Source organism: Microtus pennsylvanicus, chromosome 5 (genome assembly GCF_037038515.1).
Source record: "Microtus pennsylvanicus isolate mMicPen1 chromosome 5, mMicPen1.hap1, whole genome shotgun sequence".
NCBI classification, from domain to species: domain Eukaryota; kingdom Metazoa; phylum Chordata; class Mammalia; order Rodentia; family Cricetidae; genus Microtus; species Microtus pennsylvanicus.
This window is the reverse complement of record NC_134583.1, coordinates 107315372-107340625: the sequence shown is the minus strand read 5'-3', so window position 1 is coordinate 107340625 and position 25254 is coordinate 107315372. Positions and strand designations below refer to the sequence as shown.

The 25254-nt window shown below is 47.3% G+C and overlaps 1 protein-coding gene across 5 annotated transcripts in view; it reads right to left on the bottom strand.

The window, feature by feature from the left end:
• Nucleotides 1–21617, bottom strand: part of Vldlr (very low density lipoprotein receptor) — a 35260-nt gene extending 13643 nt beyond the window's left edge. For 2 of the 5 annotated variants that reach the window (XM_075973770.1, XM_075973769.1), the window contains exons 1-3: nt 20744–20956; nt 6871–6990; nt 2002–2124 (exon numbers count right to left, since the gene is read on the bottom strand). In XM_075973770.1, coding sequence (XP_075829885.1) covers nt 2002–2124; nt 6871–6990; nt 20744–20825 — 325 coding nt within the window. In that variant the 5' untranslated portion in view covers nt 20826–20956. Of the gene's footprint in view, nt 1–542; nt 666–2001; nt 2125–6870; nt 6991–20743; nt 21045–21488 lie in introns of those variants that run through there. The other 3 variants (XM_075973767.1, XM_075973771.1, XM_075973768.1) reach the window with 3 other exon arrangements.
• Nucleotides 21618–25254: the final 3637 nt, after the last annotated feature.

Sequence of the window (25254 nt, the reverse complement as noted above, 5' to 3'; positions counted from 1 at the left end):
TTCATAGGACACAAAGGTTGGGCAGACTTTATGTATCTGCTGGCAACATGTTAGGTCATGTTTTCTGCTAAGGTAACCATTGAGTCTAGTTGGTGGAAATGCTTACATCACACTCATGTAACTTCTCCCAGGAAGCTAACCTAACGAACCCTAGGAATGTGTCTGCTGGCCCCACCACTTCCTAGTTTTAATTGAGCCAATGTAAGGAAGGCCCATAAGTAGTTACTGTCATAAAAGAAAAAGACCCACATAGCCGCTGCCTTACTAAGCCATACTAAATGCACTAGGCTGAATGTAAGCACCAAGATGACTTCTCTGCTTGCTTCGATCTGCCTGGCTCATATACCAGGCAGTGGCCAATTACCAGGAAAAGGCCTCACACAGTTTTATGGTGCTTAGAAGGACCAACACTGAGCAGACAGCAAAGCCACTGAAAAGCGACTCAGTGGCACCGTGTCTTCGGGCTTACGTTAGCATCCCTTGCCCGCCTTTCTTTAGGACAAGGGTCTTTGGGGTATGCCACGGCACTCTGGTCTTCTTACCACAGTTTTCTTCATCTTCGCCATTGTCACAATCATTTTCCCCATCGCATCGCCAGGACACTGGGATACACTGAGTGGACCGGGCGCCACAGCTGATCTCATTTATGCGGCATGTTCTCATATCTGTTGATGACATACAGTCTCAAAAGAGCCTCCAAAGTGGTCAGTGCAAAGCTGCTGCTCCCGTGCTGCCTGGAATTGCAACACCTGGGACTCAGTGGGCAGGTACACGGGGCACACTGACGGGTGGAAGCCGGGCAGATCCTTCGCCAGCTCCGTCCTTAGAAGCTCTGCCAAGCAAGGCCACCTGGCAGCATCCCCAAGAACCTTGACCATGCCACTCCTTCAAGGTTCTGCGGCATGCTCAGTTCTGGCTTTTGTTTTCCTTGGCACCGTTAAGTTGATTTGTTGGCCTGCTCCTAGTCTATTACCTGTGTTTGGATATCAGTGGGCACACCAGATATGGTCACCTAATCCTGAGTCTATTAAAGGTCAGATGGGCTAATCCCTGTGAGAGCGTCCATGGAATAGTAGCCTTCCTTGGCCTCTATTCGCATCTTTCTTTAGACACGTAAAGTGAGAACATGGCCTGAGTCTTGATTTGACCATGTCATTAACCCCCGAAACACGGGACTGAATCCATGTAGACCAGTCTAGGGCCCTCGGGTTTCTAACTCGCCAACAAAATTTGTTCACTTCTTGTCTAGAAAATGAAGTTCCACCTCGGTTATTTTCATAATCATATTCTTAACCTAAACTTGGTTCCTGTCAATCCTATTTCTTCTGTGTCAGCAGGCCCCTACTGCCATGAATCTTCAGGCCTTTCAGCATCTTAGCATCCAAATGATCCCGGTTTACTGGATTTCAACACACCTTTCTCTGTGATTTTGGGACTTTCCCCTACATATCAGCCTATGGGCAAAGAGACATATTTGCACCTTTATGAAGTTTTTCTTATTCACTAACAAACTGTATGGTCCCTGCATTAGGTTATACATTTGTTAAAATCCCCAGATTACCCTATTACTAATCACCTTGCTGTCTTAATAATAGCATGTTTTCATAACCCGAAAATCCATATATTTCAAAGCTTACATGTGGCCCTTAGAAAACCTTGACATCTTAACTTCCAGAATCAGGGAACCGTCTGCTCAGTTACTGTCAAACAGCTGAAGTCTATGCACCTAGTCAAGGAGTTCTTAATTGAATGCTGGCTTCAGTCTTAAGTATTCAAAGGCGAAGCTACCCAAGAGAATGTCAGTCTTGTTAGACTAGGGAGAGCAGTCTTTAAAGGAGATGGAATAACTGTTAATAGCTCGAATGACCTTCAAGTCAGTTGGCCTCAAGTTCAAGGCAGGCAAAGAAAAATGAATGCCAAGCAATCGATAAAGCATCACTTAGAACAGAGACAGAACAGCACAAAAGAGGACCGGTCCGAAGCAAGTCAAGGCACACTCACGGCACTGTTCCGGGCTCTCGTCAGAACCGTCTTCACAGTCAGGGTCCCCATCGCACTGCCATCTGTTAGGAACACACTGGCCGTTTTTGCACACGAAGTCAGACTCGGCACACGTCTTCTTTACTACAGGAGTTTATTCTCAGGGTTAGAATTGAAGTCAATTACCCCAGACCTCAGCTTTCCTATTCAGGTAGAAACTATATTGGGGTATGTTTCCCTTTAAAAGGAATGCTGCACCGATCGACTGACATTTATCTGTCAGCATTTAGGGAATCGATAGAAAACTCATCTGTTTCCTCATAGGCCTCAGAGAAGGGAGTTATTCATTGGAGAGACTTGGAGAACAATAAAGTCAAGGGAAGGCAAAGGCTGAATCCAAGTAGATCCTGTCTATTCACCCAGGGGCACCTTAAAACGAAGTTGGTTTACAGTGTTTAAAGCCAATGAATTTCTTCCAACTCATTCACAAACCCTGAGGTGTTCTTCTCCAAGGCCATTTTCTGTCCCTAAAATGGAACTCTTGAGAGTGGGTTAAGGGAGAGAAACTTATTTCAGCTCAGAGTTGTGAATGCTGGGAATCCTAAGTGCACACCCCAGCACCTGCTTAGCTTTGGGTGAGGACTTTGAGCCTTGCTTCTTAACCCACTCTCTTAGTAATTCATCCAGCCCAGGGAGAAAGGATTTATTCCCTCTCACAGACCTCATCACTTCATAAATGCCCTGCCACCTCTCAACATACTATTCAAAATCACACTGCAGCGTGAGCTCTAGGGGCGACACACCAAAGAAAAGTCATCTTAACAACCAAACACTGCATCCTATGACTGGCCCTTGGGATAACTTTATCCTGTGGAGTAAATATGTGTGTCTTCATAAATGTCATGCCCTGAACAGCGCTCTTCCAGGAAGGAGGACTTGAGGGGGGTGATTAGGTCACGAGGATGTATGGACCTTCACAAGTGGGACTGGAGCCCTCATTAGAACCATTAGTGCTTGTTTGTGCCCCCCCCCTCTCCTTTATCACGGGAGAACACACTACGAAAACAGTCATTGCCAGGTGGTGGTGCATGTCTTTAATCCCAGCACTTGGGTGGCAAAGGAAGCCAGATCTCAGTGAGTTCGAGGTCAGCCTGGTCTACAAAAAGAGTTCCAAGACAGCCAGGACTGTTACACAGAGAAACCCTGTCTCAAAAAACCAAAGTAAGGAAAGGGGAGGAGGGGAGGGAAGGGAAGAGCCATCTGCAATTCAGAATGAGGACTTTCATCTGACACTGGATCTGCTGCTTCTTAGTTTGGGGATTTCCTAATACCCAGAACCCCCAAATCAGGTTTTTATCATTTAAGTCTCTCTACCTATGGTATTTTTGTCACAGCAGTGTAAACTAAGCCTGCTGCAGGAACACTCTTCACAGCACATGCACTTAGCATAGAGAATATGCTGAAGCTTCCACACTGAATACTGCCACTCTAACGGGTCTACTGGGGCAGAGAAACCCATCCACTAGACAAACGTAAAGCCAATTATCACACTTAAAACAAGTGGTAGGACTTGGAATTCAAAGAGATTTGAGGCCTTCAGCCAATGCTTGGTTTAACACCAACCAACCCAAAGTCACTGAAGCTACCGGTCCTAAGTTCCATAATTCACAGTGCCCATTCAAACAGCCTAAGGCAAAAATACCAATTCTATTACTAATTCTTCATAGGGCAGACTTAGAGTCAGAATATAATGTGTCATTCATTAATTAGACCAGGACAGTAAAGACAAACAAATCAGGTAGCTTGGCTACCATGCCTGTGAAGGAGTCCCAGAATCTGGAACTCATGCCAAAGCAGCCAGAGAAGACACACCCACAGCCCGTGATTGTCTTTTTAGACTAGGTTCTTCCACACCTTTATGCCTATACTTTCTGCTTAGACTTTTGTTCTAAAGCATCCCTCTAATCAATATTGTGTTTGTAAATCAGCCAAAGCCTGCAGTGTGTTGTAAATTTAAAAGAGATCCCCTGGCATGAGGGGTTTAAGCGAGGTAGGGAGGCTTGGAGGCTAGGGCTTACTCTTAAGCCCCCTCTCATTCCGCCTTTAAACTTGGGAGATAGTCAGTTTGCAACATTCAACATGGGCTGATAAATTATGATGATCCCTAAGGGATTATTCATATCCTTGAACTACATAGCTAAGGAACCAAGGAAAGCGATGCCAGCTCATAAATTTACTCCTGTTTCTAAATCACCATCACACAGCATTAACACGTCAAATGCTACACAAGGCTGGTGATCTCCTGGGCCCATATGGAAACAGAGGCCAGGCTAAGGGGCTTGTTGCTGTAATTCACCCTGCGCTCACCTCTGTAAGTGGCGAATGAGAGAACAGGGGAATGGCCATAAAGAGAGCAGATGGCTTTGCCAAGTGGAAAATGTCATGACGTTATGAAAGATCAGCTATGCAACAGACAGTTTGAGCAAAGATAAGTAGGGGCGTATCTTCCCAGAGATCGTCTTTCTCAGTTCTGAGCATACACTATAAGGGCAAAGGAAGGATATCTGAATTACACACTGGCATGCAGATAGAAGGTGTTCCACGGGGGAGGAAAGCCATCAGATACTTACTTTGGGAACTCACAGATACAAGTGACATGGAATCTGCACTCAAATTGACTATACCTGTTGTCAAGCTCAAAAGTGAGCCCTCCCCAAAATTACAACTAAGTATGGGTTAAAGGTCAGATGGGGAAGTCGGAAGGAGGCTTTGGAAGTTCTAAGTAAATACATAGCTTTTCCATTTCAAACATGCATCTAAGACCGCTTTGGGTATGCTTGCTCTTTCCCTGTTTACCTCCATACCTGGGACTCAGCAACGAACCTGCCCATGGATGTGTGTAATTTATCCCAGCTCACGTGATCCTGATTCACTTTGCTGTTCATCTTTCTCTTCCCCTCTCCCAAGCCCTTCTCCCGTGGGGCTGGTAAAGAGAATCTATGCAGAGAGGACTTAAGAAAATCCAGTCATTGTTCCTAAGATGACCCAGGTGTCTCTGTTGAGTTAGATGATAAGACCTTCTATAACAGGAAGTATAAAAATACGTGGGGGATAGTTTCTGCCCAATGCATGATTTCTCGGAAGCCTTGCCGCTTGCAACCAGAGAATGGCTGAAAAGAGGTCCTCCTAGTGAGATACGGATTGAGAAAACCATATTCCCTAGGCAACGTAGAAATAGGGAAATCGGTGTTCTGTGGAGCAGACTGAAATCTTTACATTAAAAGCACACGAGGAAAAGGAGAGTGCAGGAGAACTATTCTTCGTAAGCTTTTTTTTCAGAATGGGCTTTCAGAGCCGCCACTGTCACTGGGGTATTGCTGCCGAGGATGCTGTCTGCAGCATTTTAATGGTGATAAACAAAGGAGCAGGTAGTGGCATAATGAACTTGGCAGTCTCTGAAACCCCACACGGCCTTGACTTTGTTTTCTTTCCAAGTTCTGGGATAGGCATGTGCCTCCACACCCAGTATCGTATGGATCATCTTTCTAAAGGCAAATGACAGTGGTCACCCTAATCTTCCCACTCAACACTGCTCTGGGATTTTTATAATGGAGACCAGAGGGATGAAAAGGTAAACCTCAGCAAGAATTCCAGGTCTGTGTGACCTTGACATGTGGTTCTCTGCTGTTCTTTGCGACATGAGGTTATGGAGCTTTTCACACAGGCATTTCGCGTAATGACCTTTGGATCATTTCTGATCAAGGCTATGCTGTTATAGTCACATTCCTTAGGGAAGAGAATGTCTTCTATCCTGCTTTCCAGTAAGCAAGCATTGCGAGCAGAGAATTAGAAGACTCCTTATCTGATCTTTGATGTGTGCCGGCTTGTCCTTCCTATGCCAGAGTTAGTTAACTAACTAAACTTTACAGGATTTTGTTCTGTCCATAGCTTGCTATCATCTTGAATCAGAGCCATTTGTGAATTTAAAGATTTATTTATTTTGTTTATGTGTACATGTGTGTGTCTGCATAGTTGCATGCCGTGTGTGTGTGTGTGTGTGTGTGTGTGTGTGTGTGTGCAGGGGATTCTCATGGATGTCAGGTAAGGGCATCGGATACCTAGAGCTCAGATTACCGGCAGTTGTGAGCTGCCCAGTATGGGTGGTAGAAGTTGAACTCAGGCCCTCTGGAAAAGCTAAACACAATCTTAACCACTAAGACATTTCTCCATACATCCCCCTGCTCCAGTTTATAAATGTATAAAGTTACTTTTAAGCAATCTTTTTTCTGCTTCTACGCCGGGTCATTTCTTTCCTTTCTCAGCTTCCTATAGAGCACATGTTTGTCTGAGGTGAGATAAATCAGGTCTTATCATGTGAAGGAAATTCCACATTCAAGTTGATTACTGTTCGGCTGGAAATTTCGCCACAATACTCTGTCTCAGTCCCCTCCTCCCTCTCTGAATCCTGTCTCAGAGAGACAGCCAGACGTCCAGGCTCCTCTTCCTAAGCTCAAGACAAGGCCTACGTAGAAACCCCTAAACCAGCCACGCGAATTCTCTGCTGCTCCCTTTCAGAGAATCACCCAGGAGTGCTTTGCTTAGGTTAAACTTGGTCCTTTACTTTTTAATTCGGCCCAATTTGGCTTACTGCATTGGAGAAGAGACTTAATATCAGGGTAAGAAAACCTTTCAATGACCTCATGTCAAATATGCAATTATATGCCTCCCGATCAGTATAGATTCACTGGACTCTGATTCACGGTCATACCTTAAAGTGGATTTTATTTACACAATCTCAATACATTTGTAGAAACTAAAGAACATTGGCGCGTTTCAATAAAACGCAGGAGTAACAACCAAGAAACTTGCTTGGTAACAAGTGAAACTTACCGCAGTTTTTTTCATCACTGCCATCAACACAGTCTTCGTCGCCGTCGCATTTCCACAGCAGTGTGATGCAGCGACCATTTGTGCACTGGAATTGGGAATTATCACATTTCCCTCTTTTCCCTAGGATGAGGAAGGAACATTGAGCCATGCATGCATAGAAGGTAAGTTAGAGATATAAGTCCCCCGAAGCCCATGGATAGGGACAGCTTCAGACTCAGCATGCTGTAACATGCTATGGGTCAGGCTTGGATGGGTTGGGGGGCAGTGAACTGTAGTATTTGCCATGCTTATGACCTTGGGCTTTCTGACCCAAGAGAGGTGGTGCTTCTAGTTTGCTGACATAACTCCTTTAAAAGAAAGAGGGGGAGCCAGGCTGAGTGGTGGGGAAGCCAGTGGTGGTAGCACAGGCCTTTGATCCCAGCACTCAGGAGGCAGAGGCAGTAATCCCAGCACTCAGGAGGCAGAGGCAGTAATCCCAGCACTCAGGAGGCAGAGGCAGGTGGATCTCTGTGAATTTGGGGTCAGCATGGTCTACAAGCAAGAGCCAGTTCCAGGACAGGCTCCAAAGCTATAGAGAAACCCTGTCTTGGGGAAAAAAGAAAAAAGAAAAAGGAAGAACAAAGAAAAGAGAGAGGGGGGCAGGTGCTCGCTCTCTCCTGTGGTGGCCAGAGATCCGGATTGCTGTTTCCATTCACCCAAGGGCAGAACAAAAGACCACGGAGGCGGCTCTCTAACTTTGTATTCGTGAGTGTTTCTAATAAATCTTTGATATCCTTTTATTCGGGCTCTCATGGATTTACATACTTCCGCCTACAGTGAACAACAGCAGCAGAGTCCTTCACTGGTCAACAAACTAAAACGGAACACCAGATTTCCAGGCTTTCTCCCAGAGAGGCACAGCTGAGATGCCAGGTCCTAGCTAGTGGAATGGAAACAGAAAAGGAGTGTAGATTATAAAGCTTCTAAGAAGTCCAATCACGTGCCGGCCAGTGATGTTTTAGTCAGTGTGCTAACAGGTATCTCATCGCCAATGGTGCCCATAAAACTGTAACGGAGCAAAATAACCCCAGCATCAAGAGAACACACAGCTGAAGAATCAGCAAAAGAAAACTGCAGAAGAAGAAATGCCTCTGAGGAAACTGACGGTGGAAGGGTTAGGAGAAGATTTCAGACTTCAAGTAGCTCAGGAATGAATGCACTGGAAGAAGGGATACCCAGTACTAAGGTGTCCTCACAGACCGAGAGGGCTATTCACAGAGAATTGTCTGACTGAAAAGAAGATACAGAGCAGCCAAGCCACCATGGGCATATTTCTGAAAAATGTGAACGAAGGAAGAACCTGACCCAGAGAAAGTTCCAGTTCCCTCCTTCACAAGAGAGCCCAGAAGGACTTAGTACCCATAGGGTAAGGTACCTGTGAGCCTGACCCTCTATAGGCCTAAGAGAAGGTGTGTGTTTATGTTTATGTGTTAGTTCCTAGGACAAGCTTTAAACACACACACACACACACACACACACCCCACAACAATAGAGAAAAGCTTATAGAGTAAGCATATAAAGAAAATGGTTTTTTGTGTAACTGTACAGCATGTGTTTTAAGTTGTTATCAGGGTTTATATTTTTAAACAGTGGGCCAGTGAGATGGCTCAGTGTGTAAAGCTGCCAAGCCTGACTTTCTGGGTTCAAGCCCTGGCAACCCATGGTGGAAGGAAACAAACATAAAATCTTTAAATGTTTAAAAAGAAAAATAAGGATAATTCATCATTGAAGACAGAACTAGTTTCACGAACTTTTCCTAAGTTGAAGGTCCACTGAGAACACAGCATTTCTAAAGTGACAGCGGTGTACTCGGCCTTGGCTTCCACTTATCATGTGCTCACAGGCTCACTCAGAGCGAGTTCCAACCCTGCAAGCCCATCCATCACCATTACACAGAGGCACCGGTTAACCTTTTATAGATAGGCTTTTCTGTACCTTTGCCAAGTTTAGATATATTTGGATACACATATACTGGCCCTTGTGTTATCGCTGCCTACATCCAGTATTTAGTGCAAGTACCCTGCTCTATACAGGTAGCCTAGACTCAACAGGCTAGCTGACATTGTCTAGGTAGGAAGTCTGCTAACCCACTGTGGTGGTTAAATGTGAGTGGCCCTCACAGGCTCATAAATCCTAATGTTTGCTTCCCAGTTAGTAGAACAGTGTGGAAAGGATTAGGAATTTTCAAAAGTCCACACCAGCCAGACGTGGTGGTGCACACCTTTAATTCCAGCACTCAGGAGGCAGAGGCAGGTGGCTCTTTGGATTCTCTGAGTTCAAGGCCAGCCTGGTCTATGAAGCTAATTCCAGGATAGCCAGAGAAATTCTAACTTGATTTTAGAGAAAGAAAGAAAGAAAGAAAGAAAGAAAGAAAGGAAGGAAGGAAGGAAGGAAGGAAGGAAGGAAGGAAGGAAGGAAGGAAGGAGGGAAGGAAGGAAGGAAGGCAAGAAAAGAAAAAGAGCGCACACCAAGCCCAGCATCAGTCTTGCCCACCCCCTCTCTACCTGACGCCTGCAGATGGATCAGGATGGGAGTTCTCAGCTATGGGTCCAGTGTCATCATGCAGATGGATCAGGATGGGAGCTCTCAGCTATGGGTCCAGTGTCATCCTGCCTGTCTACCAGATGCCATGCTGCCCACCATGATGGTCATAGAATAGCCCCCTGAAACTGTAAGCAAGCCCCCATTAAGAACTGTCTTTTAGAAGTTGCTTTGGTCATGGTATCTCATCACAGCAATAAAGTAACTAAGACATCATCACCGCATGTTTAAGTAAAGGAGCGATGAATTGCTCAACACTGTCGTTCTTAGGACTTCTCTCTAGCATTGTGGCTATAGCTCTAAAAGAACAGGGAACTCATTTTCCTTCCCTTTAGTCCTTTTACTTCCAGGACCCAGAGGTGCGATGGCTCAGCAGGAAATGACACTTGCTGCTAACCTTGAGACACAAGTTTTATTCCTGGAACCTATAGGGCAGGAAATAAGTGATTCCCATAAGCTGTCCCCTGACCTCCTAGGCATGCTATGGAACACGTGTGCATACACATACACACAAAAATACATAAGTAAATAAATGTAATAATATCCCTTTTAATGTCTAAAAAATTGGGCATGGTGGCTGAAATAGAGGTCTTGGTCTTGGATTCAACCCCAGATTAATGAACCTAGCTAGGCCAGGGACACAAGGGACCATCCCAAGGCCTCGGGACTCTTCTTCGCATAAACTGTGTGTCACCAACAACATGCAGACAACCCTAATCCTTAATAGCACTTCCTGGCTCCATGCACAGCTTTATTCAAGAGTAACACTGCTTTCACAAACAGAGCAAATGTGTGAGGGTGGCAAGGAGAGGGTACAAATGAAGGGTTGATAATGGTTCCATGTCTTAAAAACTGAGGCTTCCAAGCTGGTGGTGGTGGCGCACGCCTTTAATCCCAGCACTTGGGAGGCAGAGGCAGGCGGGTGGATCTCTATGAGATTGAGGCCAGCCTGGTCTACAGAGGGAGTTCCAGGATAGGCTCCAAAGCTCCACAGAGAAACCCTATCTCGGAAAACAAAAACCAAGCCAAAACAAAACAAAACAAAACAACCGTGAGGCTTCCTTTGGAAAATATGTGTTCACAAACCAGAGACTCCAAACCTCAGAGAATCCAAAGAGCCACCTGCCTCTGCCTCCTGAGAGCTGGAATTAAAGGTGTGCACCAAAGACAAGTCAAAAGCATCCAGAAAGCATGGCTACGAGGCAGTGGGGTGGCGTTTTTAACTCAGTGATGAGACAAAAGGAGAGCAAGCTAGAGCCACAGATCTGATTCTGCTTTCCTGAGCTCAGTTGCTTCGGTTGTCATAGTCAGGCTATTTACAGAGGTGTGAACTAGGACTTCATGGAGGTCCTCCACGGCCAGGACATTTCCGGTGCTTTCGTCATTAGCATCCTTCTGCAGGACCAGATTGCTCGATGATAAGAGGGGCAGCTCCTGTCCCTTAAACACACCACACAGCCTTACAAAACCCAGCATGAAGCCTGGGGTGCATGCAGATTTGCTGGGGGGAGGGTGGTTGCCAGCAAAAAGCCTTCAGATTTCCTGCTACCTCTCAGCCTTTGCAGCTGGGGCAAGCTGGCATAGGAACAGACAGGGCAGAGGCAAGCACAGACTGGAACTCTTGTGTGGAAGGCACAATGCTCTAGTTGGTCTCCCTAGTGTCAACTCTGCCCTGCTGTCGGGGAGAATTCTGCACTTTGTGGCTAATTCCCAAAGATGGAAATTTGGCTCAAGCCAAGATTACCACATGGTGTGGCTACCTTGAGGTACAGTGTATATTACTTTTAAAACTCTCTGAACCTTTCCGCTCTTAAACATTTAGCAAGTTAGAACTTAGGTACACAGCAGTGTAACTTGATAGTATTTCCTACCAACATTTCATAATGTGTATTCATTCTACAAATATTTTATTGAATAAAACATACTAGTGAGTTACAAAGCACATACGGGTGAGCATTGGTTGTTTGATTTTAATGCCAACAAGCCAAGTCTGAGATACCTGACTGTCCTCCCTTCCTCCCTCCCATTGCCGCTGTGTTTCCAGAATGTTCTCCATATTCTCCAAGCTGGAGGTATATGTTCCAGGGGCCATTTGCTATGACTGTGTCCTTCCAGCTTTGAGGACTATGGGGATGGCAGACATCTACTTTGAGGACTTTATTAGAAAAAGGCATTTACAGTCAGAGAATAAAGGAGGAAACACAGAAAGAATGGTCCACTGTAGTCAGGATGCAGTGAAGGCTAAAAGTCTGATGTCTTAAGGGCATTCATTCTAAAGGGTGAGTCAAACCATTGAACTCTCTCTAGTGAGAACGATGAGCAGCCATCAGACTTGGAGAGAGATTTAGAAGATAAAAGCAAAACAGAACTCTAGGACGAGGCCTGTGGGAGAACTTCCTCAAAAATGAGGCCAGTGTGGTGGATTCGGTAGACATTCAAGCTGTCTTGGGGCTAAAGCCCTGCATAGTAACATGCTAGGGCTAATATACAGTTCATGGTGGTTCTGGACTCTGGACTTAGCTGTAATTACACAAACTCTCAACAGTAATGGATTGTGTTAAAATCCCAGAGGTTTGGCTCAGGATGCGGGCTCTAACAGACATAAGCATTTTCGTCTGCTCTTTTCAATATCCTAAAGCAGAAAAGGAGTTGAACTTCTACCTTTTCATATCTCACATGTGCCCACATCACCCAGGCTTCTGCCTGCTCATCAGGAAGTGACATGTCAACCACGACACACATGACCCTCATTTACACAAGGAAGACAGTGGGTACCCAAATGTCCCTGCTTGTCTAAAAGATGATGGAGGAAAGGAGGATGGAGAGCCAGTCAGATTGATAAAGGATCCTCTAAAGAGAAACAAAAAGACTGGAAGCTTTTCGGCCATGCCTCTCAGATTCTTAGCTTGCTAAGCACTTTGAGAGGCTACGGCTAGGCAGAAAGTGCTCCCTGCTTCTGTTTAGTTCTCTGTCTCATGCGCAGCCTGAAGAGCTCAGCCACTAAGTAGAGTGCAGAGACCTCAGCCACCCGCCCAGAACATTGTGGGTTTTCCCTGCAGGTTCCAAAGAGATTCTACCTCCCATCTGGGTGTTCCTCTGAGACCACTGGTGCTCGGAGGTCCAGGACTGAAAGCACCACATGAATTAAGAAGCTTTTGGTTCTCAGAGCTTTGGGGATTATAGGATTGTAGACCCGCAGTCTATTTTCATCCATGAATGTTAAATCTCAAACTCGCTATTAGAGTTCATAGAGGGAACAGAGCGGGCATGAAATCATCCACAGCCGAGTTTCTTTTCATTGTTAAGTGGAGCTAAAGTCACAGTAAGACATAAATAATCTTGGGAGTGGAAATGCTGGGGACTCTGTACCCCTAGATCTGTCTGCTCTGAAAGGTGGGACGATGAAGTAAAATATAGTTTTCAGTGGGCTCCTTAAAACTGCAGTGTTGACAGGAAATACCCTGGGGTTAAAGGGATGGGGGAGAGGCAGGGACCCTGGAGTTGCCTCCATCATAAGGCAGAAAGACTCTTGGTGTTAGTTTAGGAATATGAAAAGGGTCCTCTTCTGTCAAGAGATTAAACTGTCTAGGTTTTCTGCAAGCTCTATTTTTTTTTCTTTCTTTTTTCTAGTTTTTTGAGACAGAGTTTTTCTGTGTAACAGTCCTGACTGTCCTGGAATTCATTCTGTAGACTAGGCTGGCCTTGAACTCACTGAGATTCTCCTGCCTCTGCCTCCCGAGTGCTGGGATTAAAGGTGTACGCCATTACTCCCAGTTAAAGTTAATAATAGATGTCCCAAAATGTCAAGGAATGTCCTGCTTTTGTTGTCACTTGTACATGTCACCAGACTTCAAGCTTACTCGAAGGTGTTTAAGCCCCAGGAGCTGTGCTCACCTAAATAGTTGACAGTGCCTGCTACCCACACCCAGCAGTTCACTGGCTCCAGGAAGCATGGGGTTGTGTGCACAGAGATGTCAGCTTGCCATTATCTAATTGCTTCTGTGAGGGTTAACTTGGAAAACCAGCACGTATGTTTCAGTAAAACCCTGCACTGGCCTGATAGTGAATAGCCTAGCTGGCCTTCAGGATGGGCCACGGATTTCCCCATAGGCAGGAGTCCTCTGCTTGGATACCTAGGATATTGAGGAGATGGCCGAGAGTGTCAGGCTCAGAGAGAACGTGAATCTCTTGGTGGGGGAAATCTCATGTTGCCACACTCTGCCAGGCTCAGCATTCAGTTCACTTGCCTACACAGGAAGGTGTTATCATCCGCCGGTATTTCTTCAGTCCATTGCTTTTGGCACTTCTAGGGCCTCCAAGGGCATTTATTTTTAGTCTACCTCATCTCTACTGCTTGCTAATTTAATGCCAGGCCTTCTATTCAGAGGCTGAAACTCCTTTTAGGACAGGCAGACTTCTGAGTCAGCAAAATAAGTTTTCCTACTGGAATGAGAGGCTGTCAGAGGAAAACGCCGCAGCAAGGTGGCCTGGAAGAGATCCTGAGACGCCGAGGAATGAACTCCACACTTCATCCGTCACAAGCTGTTCCATTTACACCTGGCCGAGAGCATCTTACATTCAAAGACATATCCAAATGCTTTGTGTTGTTGGCCAATTGCTGCCTTAAGACTTCTCATGTCTTAACTCATTAGTTCTATGTGACCTTTCTTTCCCCTTTTCCTCTTTACAGTTTGGACAAAGAAGGAACATAACAGTGACTTGACCAAGATTACACTGGGCTGACCTAAGATTTGAACCCAGGTTAGATTCTGGCTCTAAATGCCATGCTACCAAGAGCACAAACTACACTCGCCAACTAGCGACTATATAATTCTGGAAATATTCCATCTGTTTGGAATTTAGCTAGTACGGTCTGCTTGTATCGATTAGGAGTGAAAAGGTTTCCCTTCTCAAAAAGACACTCTACAGTATAGTTTTATGGATGAGATAGCGCCCTATTTCCTGTTCTTATCGTAGCCTTTAAATATGCTGCTAGAATTCCTGTGGTGGCTTTTTCTAGAAGAACTGAGTCTCTTGATTTTCTTGAGCAGGATGCACTAACCAAGTCATATCCTTACCTTATCTACCTGGGGCTAGAGAACAGCTCAGGGGACACCAGAATGAAGACCAAGAAGTTACAGAGGCAACAAATCATGGAAGAGGCTCTGTTTTCAAGGTTGTAGCCCTGAATATACTGTTAATCCCCCTAAGTCCTCATGACTGTCACTGTGTGCAGACAGGAGATAAATGGAAGTGTTTTATAACAGACCTGTCGATGACAGCCTGAACACAGCTTTTGGGGACACTGTATAGGTAACATTCATCCAGATGCCTTAGCAAACATGCAGAGCAAAGTGGCATGTTCCCAAACGTACCCTCTTCTCGTGTTAGTTGGCTTCTTCGTTTTAGTTGGCTTGTCACTTACTCTAAATCAGTAGCCCAAGAGGGAGCTCGGATTCTTCTCCCCTGACACTGGGTCATCAGATCCTGGCCACGTCTAATCCCTCATCTCTCACTTGATCTAAATTTAAATCACCCTTCCCTTTGCCTCCAGGCTGTCTCCTTCTCTCTCCAAATTAAGACAGTGATTTAAGCCCCTCGGAATATCCAGAAGGGCCAAGGATAGGATCATTTCCTGGCTTCCCACTGACTCCAGGATTGAGTCTCAGCTCCCTACCAGCTTCCCGTGACTTCTTCCTTTTTCCATCACCCACCATCTGCTCAGGCTACCACAGCTGAGCTAACAGCTCTAAGGGGTTCCCCTTACTTTCCCTGCCTTTGACCGCCCTCGCCAATGCTTTTTCTGTTTGTCCGTATGGTTCCTGTGGTCTTCCCCACGGGAGTACGTTCAGATAGCACCTCCTCATTAAGGTCCGATGGACCCTTAAATATTTCCCCAGTGACAAATACGATCTGGCTTCTTTCCCAAAACTTTTCATACCTGTCCCAGTGCCACCGTGCACTTAGGGCTTGTCACCTAGCATCCAAAGATTTGCAAAGTCCTACCCAAATATCATGAATGTATTAGTTGGTTAATGAATTAACCCACAAGTCTGTTGTGCATTAGAGACTTTTGTCAAAATATTTTTCCCGCTTTTCTGAACTTGAAAGGAAGTGTGGCCTGCTAAATGAAGTTTTTCCTGCTAGAACCCTTTGAAAGATAAAGTTTAAGAGGTACCCTCTTCCTGTACCAGTGAGGGTACTTTCATCTCCTCTGGGTGGCAAGTAATCATTGAAGAACGACATAACTTGCACATTTGCTTGCCATAATTAGTGTATCAGCCACATTTCCACACAGGAGAGATTCTAACACGCGTGGAAGATCTAGTAAGGTGCGGAGTTAGCTATGTCAAACCCAAGACTGACTTCTGACATGCTATTGCTCTTCGGGAATGCTGTCAATCGCCCACTGTGGTTTAAATCATCACCTTCACAGGACCATTGGCAGAGAGAAAACCCCTTCTGGCGCTGGCATCGTGAAGTCTGAGTTGCTGGTGATGTTAGGGAAACATCCTGAGCTATAATCAAAGCAGCATGTGGGGACTCTCACGGCATCTTCAGCTGATGTCTGTGGCTTTCAGGACTAAGAAACCCCCCTCTGCTCACTCCATTCACAGTTTCTATGCTCAGCTCTCTTTGGATCTTGAATTTCCTGGTTTGACTTCCTACGAAGAAACCAAAATGGCACCAAGAGGCCAGCTCTCTGTGCTGACCATCAAGTGGTCCTGAGCAGATGGACAAGGGGGACTGGCTTCAGTTTCTAGCCTGCCTGCTAAATCTCCCTGCCAGCTAAGAACTACGACCTTAGGAAAGCATGCTTAGGCAAGGTGAAGATCAGCGGCAGGTCTGGAGACCAAAATAGTATACACTAACCGTCTGTGTCGGAAATGCTTAGTTATAAACGTGTAAACTCTCAAATGTCAATCATCATTTCCTGGCAAACTGCACGTTCCCCTACCCCCTCACCTCCACTGCCAATACTATTTCTGGGCACACAGCAACTGGCCACCTTGCCAACCCAGATGCCCCAAGTTAGTGGCAAGACTGGCCTCTCTTGTGAATGTCTAACCTTTCTGAGTTGTAGTTTCTTGCCCTAAATGCACTTCTTAAATGCTGGCTCTGGCATACCCTCTCCCCTCCCCACTCTACCACACGAAGCTGGCAAAATGCCCTCTGCAGAAACACTGAAACATTTCTGGATGGTCTCTGTGCTTACTCTCCCTATTCAGAGCAGATTCTCTCTTACATTTTTAATTTAGAGCCTAAAAAATGGCTGGCAGGCCCAAATCATCTAGGGTTCTCCGCATGAAGGCAAACTGGGCCCAGCTTACGGTGGCACCTGCTTTCTCAGTTAGTTAGTTAACAGCAGTTAGTTAGCACGTCTAACTTGTTGGGATTTACCACTATCAGGGCCTTGATCGTAAATTTACACTAGAGCTTAGCAGAGAGATACTGATTTCTATCAAAAACAAATATATAGAGAAAAATTGAGCCAGTATTCACTTAGAAAATCAGGTTCTCAGGAACTGGGTTATATTATGCCTTGGGGGACCTCAGGACAAGCTACCAGTCCTTGGATTGTCCCCTCCTCAGAGAGGAGGAAAGACAGCCTTAGATTACTCCTGTTCAGTATGTACACTTCCCTCATAACCTCTGAAGAAGGGCTTTTGTTTTTCTTGAAAGTCATCTCCTGCACTGTAGTCTGGGTAATTTCTTGAGATTATTTCAAGTTAGAAGAATCTATCTCCTAACATGTAAGGGGCAGCTGCCTTAGCCTGCCATGAGACTCACCCGTGTTAGCCAGGTATATGTGTGACAAGCACCGTTTCAGGCCCATTTCGGCTCTGTAATGTGCTTAATGTCTCATAGGCTAGCGCGTGACAGCGGCTTTCTGAAGCAAGGTCAGTGACGCCAATCAGGGCCAGGACCAGAGGCTGAAGAGGGAGCTGCCCCGTCTCCATCCTGTTTTCTTTACTGAGAACAACTTTGCACTCTGTGAGGGGCTAGGAAATATTTCCTATACACGTTCTCTTTCTATGCTATTTGGTAAGTGGCAGGGTTTGAGCATCTAAGCCTGAAGCCAGGGTCCTAGCTGCGCCCTTGACCTTAAGGCTGTGCTCTAGGACATTAGGTTTCAGGGAGCATAAGGAGGATTACAACGCCACTCTAGCTCTCCCAGAACCATCACAAAAGTATTAGAGATATATCCTGCCTATGGTTATTCGGTTTTTAAATAAGAAAGAGAAGCCCAATGGTCAGCTGGTAATTGTTTGGGAGGTAGAGACCACCACCTTTGCAAGTTCTGCACGGTGTTGGCAAACACAGTGTCGGCCTGAAGTCTCAACTTGTGCCAGCTCTGCTGCTCTTGGACTTTATATTCATGCTGTAGATCTCGGGAGACTCGAGCATAAAGAGTTGAAATATCACAGGGCCAGCACTAGAGTTTCTGGTAAGAGAATGATTCTAGCCAAAAAGGCTGTTCCAGGCTTTAGGAAATGAACTGCCCATCAAGTTGGGATTATGACCCTCTTTTAAAAAAGAACACCCTTGGCTGGGCGGTGGTGGTGCACGCCTTTAATCCCAGCACTCAGGAGGCAGAGGCAGGCAAATCCCTGTGACTTCGAGGCCAGCCTGGTCTACAAGAGCTAGTTCCAGGACAGCTAGGACTCATACACAGGGAAACCCTGTCTCGAAAAACCAAAGGGGGAAAAAAAGAACACCCTTGTCTACAGGCCTTTCTTGGATGTAGATGAAATTGTTATGGTCTCCCTCTTCTCTTGGTGCACTGGTAAGCCAGGCATTTCTCCTGGCCTTTTAGATTCCTAGCACTGCTGGTAAGTCACTCGCTCACAGAGTAAGAGACATAAGAACATTGGTCATATTGGAAGAGCTCTTGCAGAACTCTGGCTTTGGAGACTAGACAGCATCTCACATCGTATACCTAGGCTGGAGGAAAGAGCCCCAGAGCCCGCCCCCCCCCCCCGTGTATTTTGTCATCAGTCTTTGTAACACCTCTTGTTAGCCTCGCTTAAGTTCCTTGTAGGAAATTAGTGCAAACCCGCTGACACATGTCAGGTAGTCTGGAGCAGGCTCTGAGTGGGCATGGATATTGGCGGACAGGGAGAAAGGCGACACGGAAAACTTGAGCATAGAAGGCTAGGGGTAGAAAAATCAGTCCACATATCTTGGTATTTTGAACTTGAGACATGGAAAGTCTGGGTTGACTTGGGGTTCAATACCTGCCTCAACCAATTCGATGTTTGGGCAGTTCAGAACCCCATCTCTGAACCCACTCTGATGGTTTAGGTGTGTCAGGTTCTCCCTTCCACTTTTTACTGCACCATCATCTTCCACTTGCAGTAGTAGGGGAGGAACAAAAAATAGCCTCGCTTTACAGATCCCAACTGAACAGCTCTGACTTCGGACTAGCTCATTGCAGCAGCCTGGGGTGCTTTCCTACCACCCCATAAAAAGCAGCACCTAATGGAAAGTTAGCACATCAAAAGTTCCCAGAATACAAAAGGGACCTGCAGCTAAAGTGACTCTTTTCTCTCCCACCTCCATGGATCACAGTTAATAATACATTTGTATACAGTCATGTTTTGAAATATTACAAAATATATAACACAAGTCACTTTTTCTGAGAGATGGTTTAATAAGTTAGCGTTACTCATCCATTAATGATTAATGTCAGCGTCTGAAAATTTCTGTGAAGCAGGGACTTCTCTGGGCTTGCTGGCTCCCCACACATAGTACTCCAGCCTCACTACACATGGACTCTTCAGAGTGCAGCAGGAGAAAGCACCAGAAGGAACAGCCCCTCTGAGCCTGGCTGATCTTAAAGGTAACCCAGCTGGGGCAGCTCAATTAAGTCCGTGAAAACACGTGACCAAGCTAAACGCAATCCAGTAACCAGCCAATCGCAAGGGGCAGAAAAGCCCTGCCCAGCTTCTCACGCTCGGGACAGCGGAGCCAAAGGCTCAGGGGCGCTGGGAGATTAAACACCCCAGCATAAGTCGACAGACGGCTTGACCACACACTTGAAAGTTCGCTCTCACTCCAAGACACACGTGACCGCACACAGGCCGGCCTTCTAAGTTATCCGGCGACAGGAGATGGGCACTGTGGACTCTTAGAGCTGGGACAGTATTCTGCCCTAATTACCTAGAGCTGGTTGGCAAGCAAGCTCTTTGGTGTCACCTCGTAAGACCTCTAAGACCTCTTAAGTGACTTGCCAAGGAACAAACGGGACCTTGTTGGGAAGGCGTCTTATTGCCTGCTCTGGAAAGTTGTGCGACCAAGATGGGAGACTGAAAACACACAGGGACCCCAAGTCAGTGCGCTGACCCCTGGGGACGTACGATAGTGACCCCCGTCCTCCCCAAGCTACAGTCACACCCCAGCTCTAGCACTACACCTTCGATCTATTGTGTAGAATAAAGGCTAACTGCCGTCACTATACTGGGACTCAGTTTCTTTGGGGGGAAGCGTAACCCAGAAAGAGGCTCGGCAAAGTAACCTGATTAAGTCTGGGTCCTACTCCCCTCCCCCGTTCAGTTATCACAGAGACTATACAAACGCCGCATTAGCTGCGGAATCCCCGGGGAAGGAAGGAAGAAAAGCACTCGGAGGACAGTCCAGTTGAAAGCCACTCTTGGAGCCTGAGAGACGGCCCGGCGCCTGGGGAGTCGCAGTCCCGGTGCGCAGGCTGCGCACTTGTCATGGCTCGGCCTCCAGGCTGCCGCCCACCGAACGTGCGCTTGCTCACGGCTGCGAGAGGACTCCCTGCCCGGCTGGCACCTGGAGCCCGGTGTCCTCGGAGACGCCCACCTTCACCCACTGAGCGCTCTCAACCCTGCTTAAGTCTGAGGGGCGCACCCGGGCTTTCAGGCCCGGTGCTCTGCCACGGTCCTAACAGCCCGCCTGGCAGAGGAGGCAGAACCATTGTTCAGTGCCTCCAAAGCTCACATCCCCAAGCCCTTGTCAAGGGAGATGAAAACCGTGTAAAACAGAGGTTCTGGGAAGAAAGAGGACATAGGGGGATGACAACAAGTTCAAGGGACGCTTTAGGACACCCTAAACCCCACCGTCCCCGGGGCCCAGCTCTTAGTAGCCTCTGTTCTGACAGCTCAGAGGCGCCACCCGGGCGGGGAGGGGAGGCAGGAGGGGAGCGCGGAGAGGCGCCTCTTAGGAGGGGGTTGGCAAGAGGAGCCTCAGAGCCCCCCAAAACGCAGCGATCGCGGGCGCCCCGGCTTGTTACGGGCCGAGTGCGGAGGGGCGCGTCCCCACTCACCGCTTGCAGAGGCGCCGCTGTCCCGGGGCGCCCAGCACAGCGCGAGCAGCAGCCACAGCGCCCAGCGCGCGGACGTGCCCATGCTGCCCGCCCGGATGGTGCCGCCGCCGCCGCCGTCGTTGTCGCCGTTCGCTCCGCACAACAAGTTACCAGCCCTTCGGAGAGGAGGAAGGAGGTGGGGGCGGGGAGGGAGGAGGCGAGGAGGAGGGGGAAGGAGTGAGGAGCCCGGAGCACGGAGAGCGCGGAAGGAGCGGGTACCCCTTCCCTGCAACTTGAACGCTCTACTCCCCGCCAGCCACCCACCCAGCCACCCACCCGGTCACCTCCCCCCGCCGAGGCCGCGGTGTGCGCGCGGACCCTGCGGGCGGAAAATAATGCAGGCGTTGCAGAGGAGGGGAGGGAGAGGGGAGGGGACGGCGCGGGAGGAGGGGGCGGGGAGCCCGTTCGCCGGGGACAGCGAAGGCGAGCGGTCGGGGCACCCACTCGGGCGGCGGTAGGAGCACGGCAGAGCGGCACGGGGACCCCAGCAGGGGAGCTCAGCTCAGCAGCTCCCGCACGCACTGCTCTACCGCGTGCGGTGCGGAGGGTGCGGGGGCAAGTGGCAGCGTGCGTGCGTGAGTGGCAGTGGCTCGGGCTGTCCCCGCCGCCATCCTGACGGCTCTAGGGGCCCGGCTGCTCCGCGCGTCCGCCCGGGGCTCACGGGGGACCCGGGGCGGCCGCTGGTTGGCTCGCACACCGTCCTCACCTCCAATCCCGGGTGCCTGTCCTAATTTCCTGATCCAGGGAACCTGCGGCCGCAGCAGCTGTGCGCTCCCTAGCTCCCTACAGTCGCTACTGTACCCTCCTGGCGCCGGGGCCGAGAGCGCTGATGCAACTATTGCTGCTGTTGCCACCGCCTCCGGGCTGTCAGTTGAGGGGTCTGGGGGCGGCAAGAAACCCTCTACCTCCCTCTCCTGAGCCCATAGGAAGGGCTGGTATTGTGAGGTCGGTAGGTAGCATCTTCCTGGGGACTCTTCTTTCCAGCCTGAAAGTGATGAAGAGGAGGGTTGCGAATCTCCGCTGCTCTGCTGTGGGGTTCGGAGTCCTGTCTCAAAGGCACATTGAGATGCCATTTTGTTAAAAATTAAATGTGTCTTTAAGTAAGAGTGTGTGTGAGAGAGAGAAAAAACAAGAGAGCTCTCGTGGTTGTGGCTTTTCCTCTGTAATAGAACAAGACTAAAATAACCGAGTCTGGGACGGGGAGGAGGGAAATTGCCAGCGCAGCTCTGCATTCTCTCATCAACGATTATAGTTAATTGCTAATTGCACAAAATGATAGTTTGAGGGCATGTAATTAAAAGCTTAACCTTTTTTTTTGGTTGGGGGATGGGGGCCCGGGTAGATTTCTTCTTGGTATACTTAGTAACATTCAATTATAAGCCTTGTTGAGGCAAAGAAGGAAGAAGCAAAGTCAACCCTCCCAGAAAGGATGGAGTTTTGGGTTTTTGCCAGACAGGATCCGAGTCTTAAGATTTGCTCTTCCCGTCCTTCAGTTTTCTTGAAAATCTTCCCCCAGTTGAGATGCCTTCTCTACTCTGGCCTAAGCAGAGTAAAGGGGGGCACCGAGCTACTTCACTGCTGATACAGTGTGTGAACTCTCCTTTTTATAAGTTCCTGCAACTTGAAAGAAACAAAGTTGAGAGATTTCAGATTTCCTGTTCTAGCTCTCTTCTGGCTTTGTACTCTGCTCGCCTCGGTTCTCCTGAGCAATGGTCAGTGGCAGGCTTCTAGGGGGGATGTTTATCTGAGAACTTCCTGTACCCAGAGACGGGGTAATTCTCAGCCAGGACACATTTTGGTGCCTATAATTTATCCTCATTTTGATTGATAAGCCCCCATACAGAAGCAGTCTTTCTAAGCAGCTCAGGGTAAATGCTGTTTTGTATAAACTGGTGGGTAGGAAAACTGCACCAGCCAGCCACACACATGTTGTGTGACAAACCAAATTCATGCCATTTCACAGTACAGGTGTTCACAGCTGTTATTTACCTCCCAGACCAAGTTGAGGGGGATGGTCTAACTTTCGGCCTTCAGAATCTTCAGCATCCCTGGGACTTGAAAAGTTCATGGTCACTCTACAGTTAGTTGATGGAATGGGTGGGAATGAAGGTGAAGTTGTCACGTGCTTGTTTTTTTTTTAATGTTTTCCTTGAGAGAGAAAGGTACACCACAAGGGAAATATTGATATGGTACAGTAAGACTTATCTTTGACAAACATGTGTTCTGCTTCTTAACGTGAATAAACTCTTGGTGGATTTAGTTATGGCTCTGTATTCCATCCTGCAGCCGTTTGGTCGGTCATTTTCACTCTGCCTCTGATTGGCTACGCAACTTCAAACTACAGAATCCAAACCACTCCTTTTTCTTTGCCTGCCCTCTGACCTGTAGACTGCAAACAAAAACAGCCCATGTGATAAAGTTTTCTGTGGCCCAAGAATCAGCTGTCTTTGGCGTCCATTATTTATCAGAGAGAAGTAACAAGGAGGCATGCATATGATTAATATAAAGAGAATAACCAATAACTCACAGAATAAATTGATCATGAGTAGATGATGTGCACCAACCGACAGGGATTCAGGAGCCTTCGGGTGATCCTCTTTACTCCCATGGTCCGCCACATGAGTCAGTTTGTCTAAACAACACACCCTGAGCCATGCTGGAAGGGTGGTGCTAGGCAAGGTAACCGCCATACATAGATGCTCGTCTGAAGAGGGAGCTAGTCCGGGTAAGACAAACATGTTGAAAATTCCAGCCTGTTACACGCAGCATTGTAATCCAGAGTTGTTTGAGATGCTATAAAATACAGAGATGAGGCCGGGGCTGTTGCTCTGTGGTGGGTTGCTTGCCTAGCATGCACAAGGTTGTGCCTTCCATCTGAAGCATCGCAAAATGAATGAATGCATGCATGCATGCATGCATGAGATTACAAGGAAAAACCAGCTGGGTTAGTTGCAGGAGGAGGCCATAAGAAAAGACCTTCTCAGATGCTTGCCCTTGTGCTGATGTAGGCAGCATTTTTCACCCAGTAAGTCACATCCTGCCTCCACCTTTTATTGTTGGTTGAGTGAGACACTAACTTTGACTAATTAATGGACAGAAGTCCTATCCTTCTGGGCCTGTGGAGTTGTTTGTGTGAGACTCTCTTTTTGTCTTCCTGGCAACAGGGAACATTCAAGAAGTGGCTGTGCCATTTGTCCAGGTTTCTCATTGACTGCGTGAGTCGCTGTACACACATCTTTGATGATGCCTGTGCATGAGAAGGATTCTAAATACACTTTAAAGGCTTGGAGCCATGTACTCACCTATCATAGACCATGTTACTCACAAAGCCTAAAAGATTTCTCATTTGTCCTGATAGGGAAAAGGCTTGCTGACCACTGACACACAGAGAGGAACCAAGCTATGTTGACTTAACCTGCAGAGAGTTTGTGCACAATGTCACCTGGGGGTAACTTGACCAGTGCTACACTGAGAGAGGGAAGGAAGGGCTCAGAGAGTTGAGGAAGCCAAGGCACGAGAGCAGCTTGCGTTCAAGGCAGAGTGAGAATTTAGAATTGCTCAAGGGACTAGAGGTGGGAAGCTGTCCTGAAGAATGAGGCAGGGACAGGTTTAGTGGGGCTTGGTGAGTCACCCAGAGGCTTTGGGGCTTACCATAAAGCACAGGGAGGCCTGGGGGTAGAATTGATCAGGGGTTTGGCATCCAGTTTCTTTTTGAAAGGTGACTCTGAAGTGGCCTGAGATAGGGCAGAATAACATCAGAGGAGGGAAACCTAGAGATGCTGGGTGGTGGAGTGTATTAGAGAACGGAAAGAAGAAATGTTGCTCTCAGCGCAGACTCCCAGACCTCTTCCTCAAAAATCCTGCTTTAATAGCGCCTCAGAAGTCTGTATATATAATTTTATTCCTGTGATTTGGGAGGCAGAGATGATCATATTTCAATGTATACATCCATAAAATCCCTCTGAAATAAATTATTTAAAATATGTGAATGTATGAAAGAAGCTGTTTTTAGAGAATGACTCCAATGTGGTTTTATTTGAGAAGTGGGCAGGTTTTTTTCTGTGGAAACTATGTAAATTTATTTGTCCAATTTCTTTGACTCTTTCATCAGGGCAGGGACCACAGAAAATGACAAAGTTCATCCCCTTCTGTCATCTCCCCTCTTCAAAGTCCTGCAGTGAAGAAGACATTTAGGTCTTAGAAGTCTTCTTCCAACCAGCTGACTAATTTGTACTGCTGATCGCTGAAGCCTTGGCAAGCCAGAGTGAACAGAGCTGACCCTCTCTGATGTACTGAGATGCTTACACCCAGGCCTCCCTTCTACTCCTCTCTAATTGTGTGAGAGGCTGGCGGAAACCCCAGGATTTGCCTTCTCTCCTGGTCTCATGGCAAGGCCTGATGGTGTAAACTAAGATGTCACACATTTTTAACTTCTATCAGAGCCACTTGAAAGGCCAATCTCAGTAGAGTGC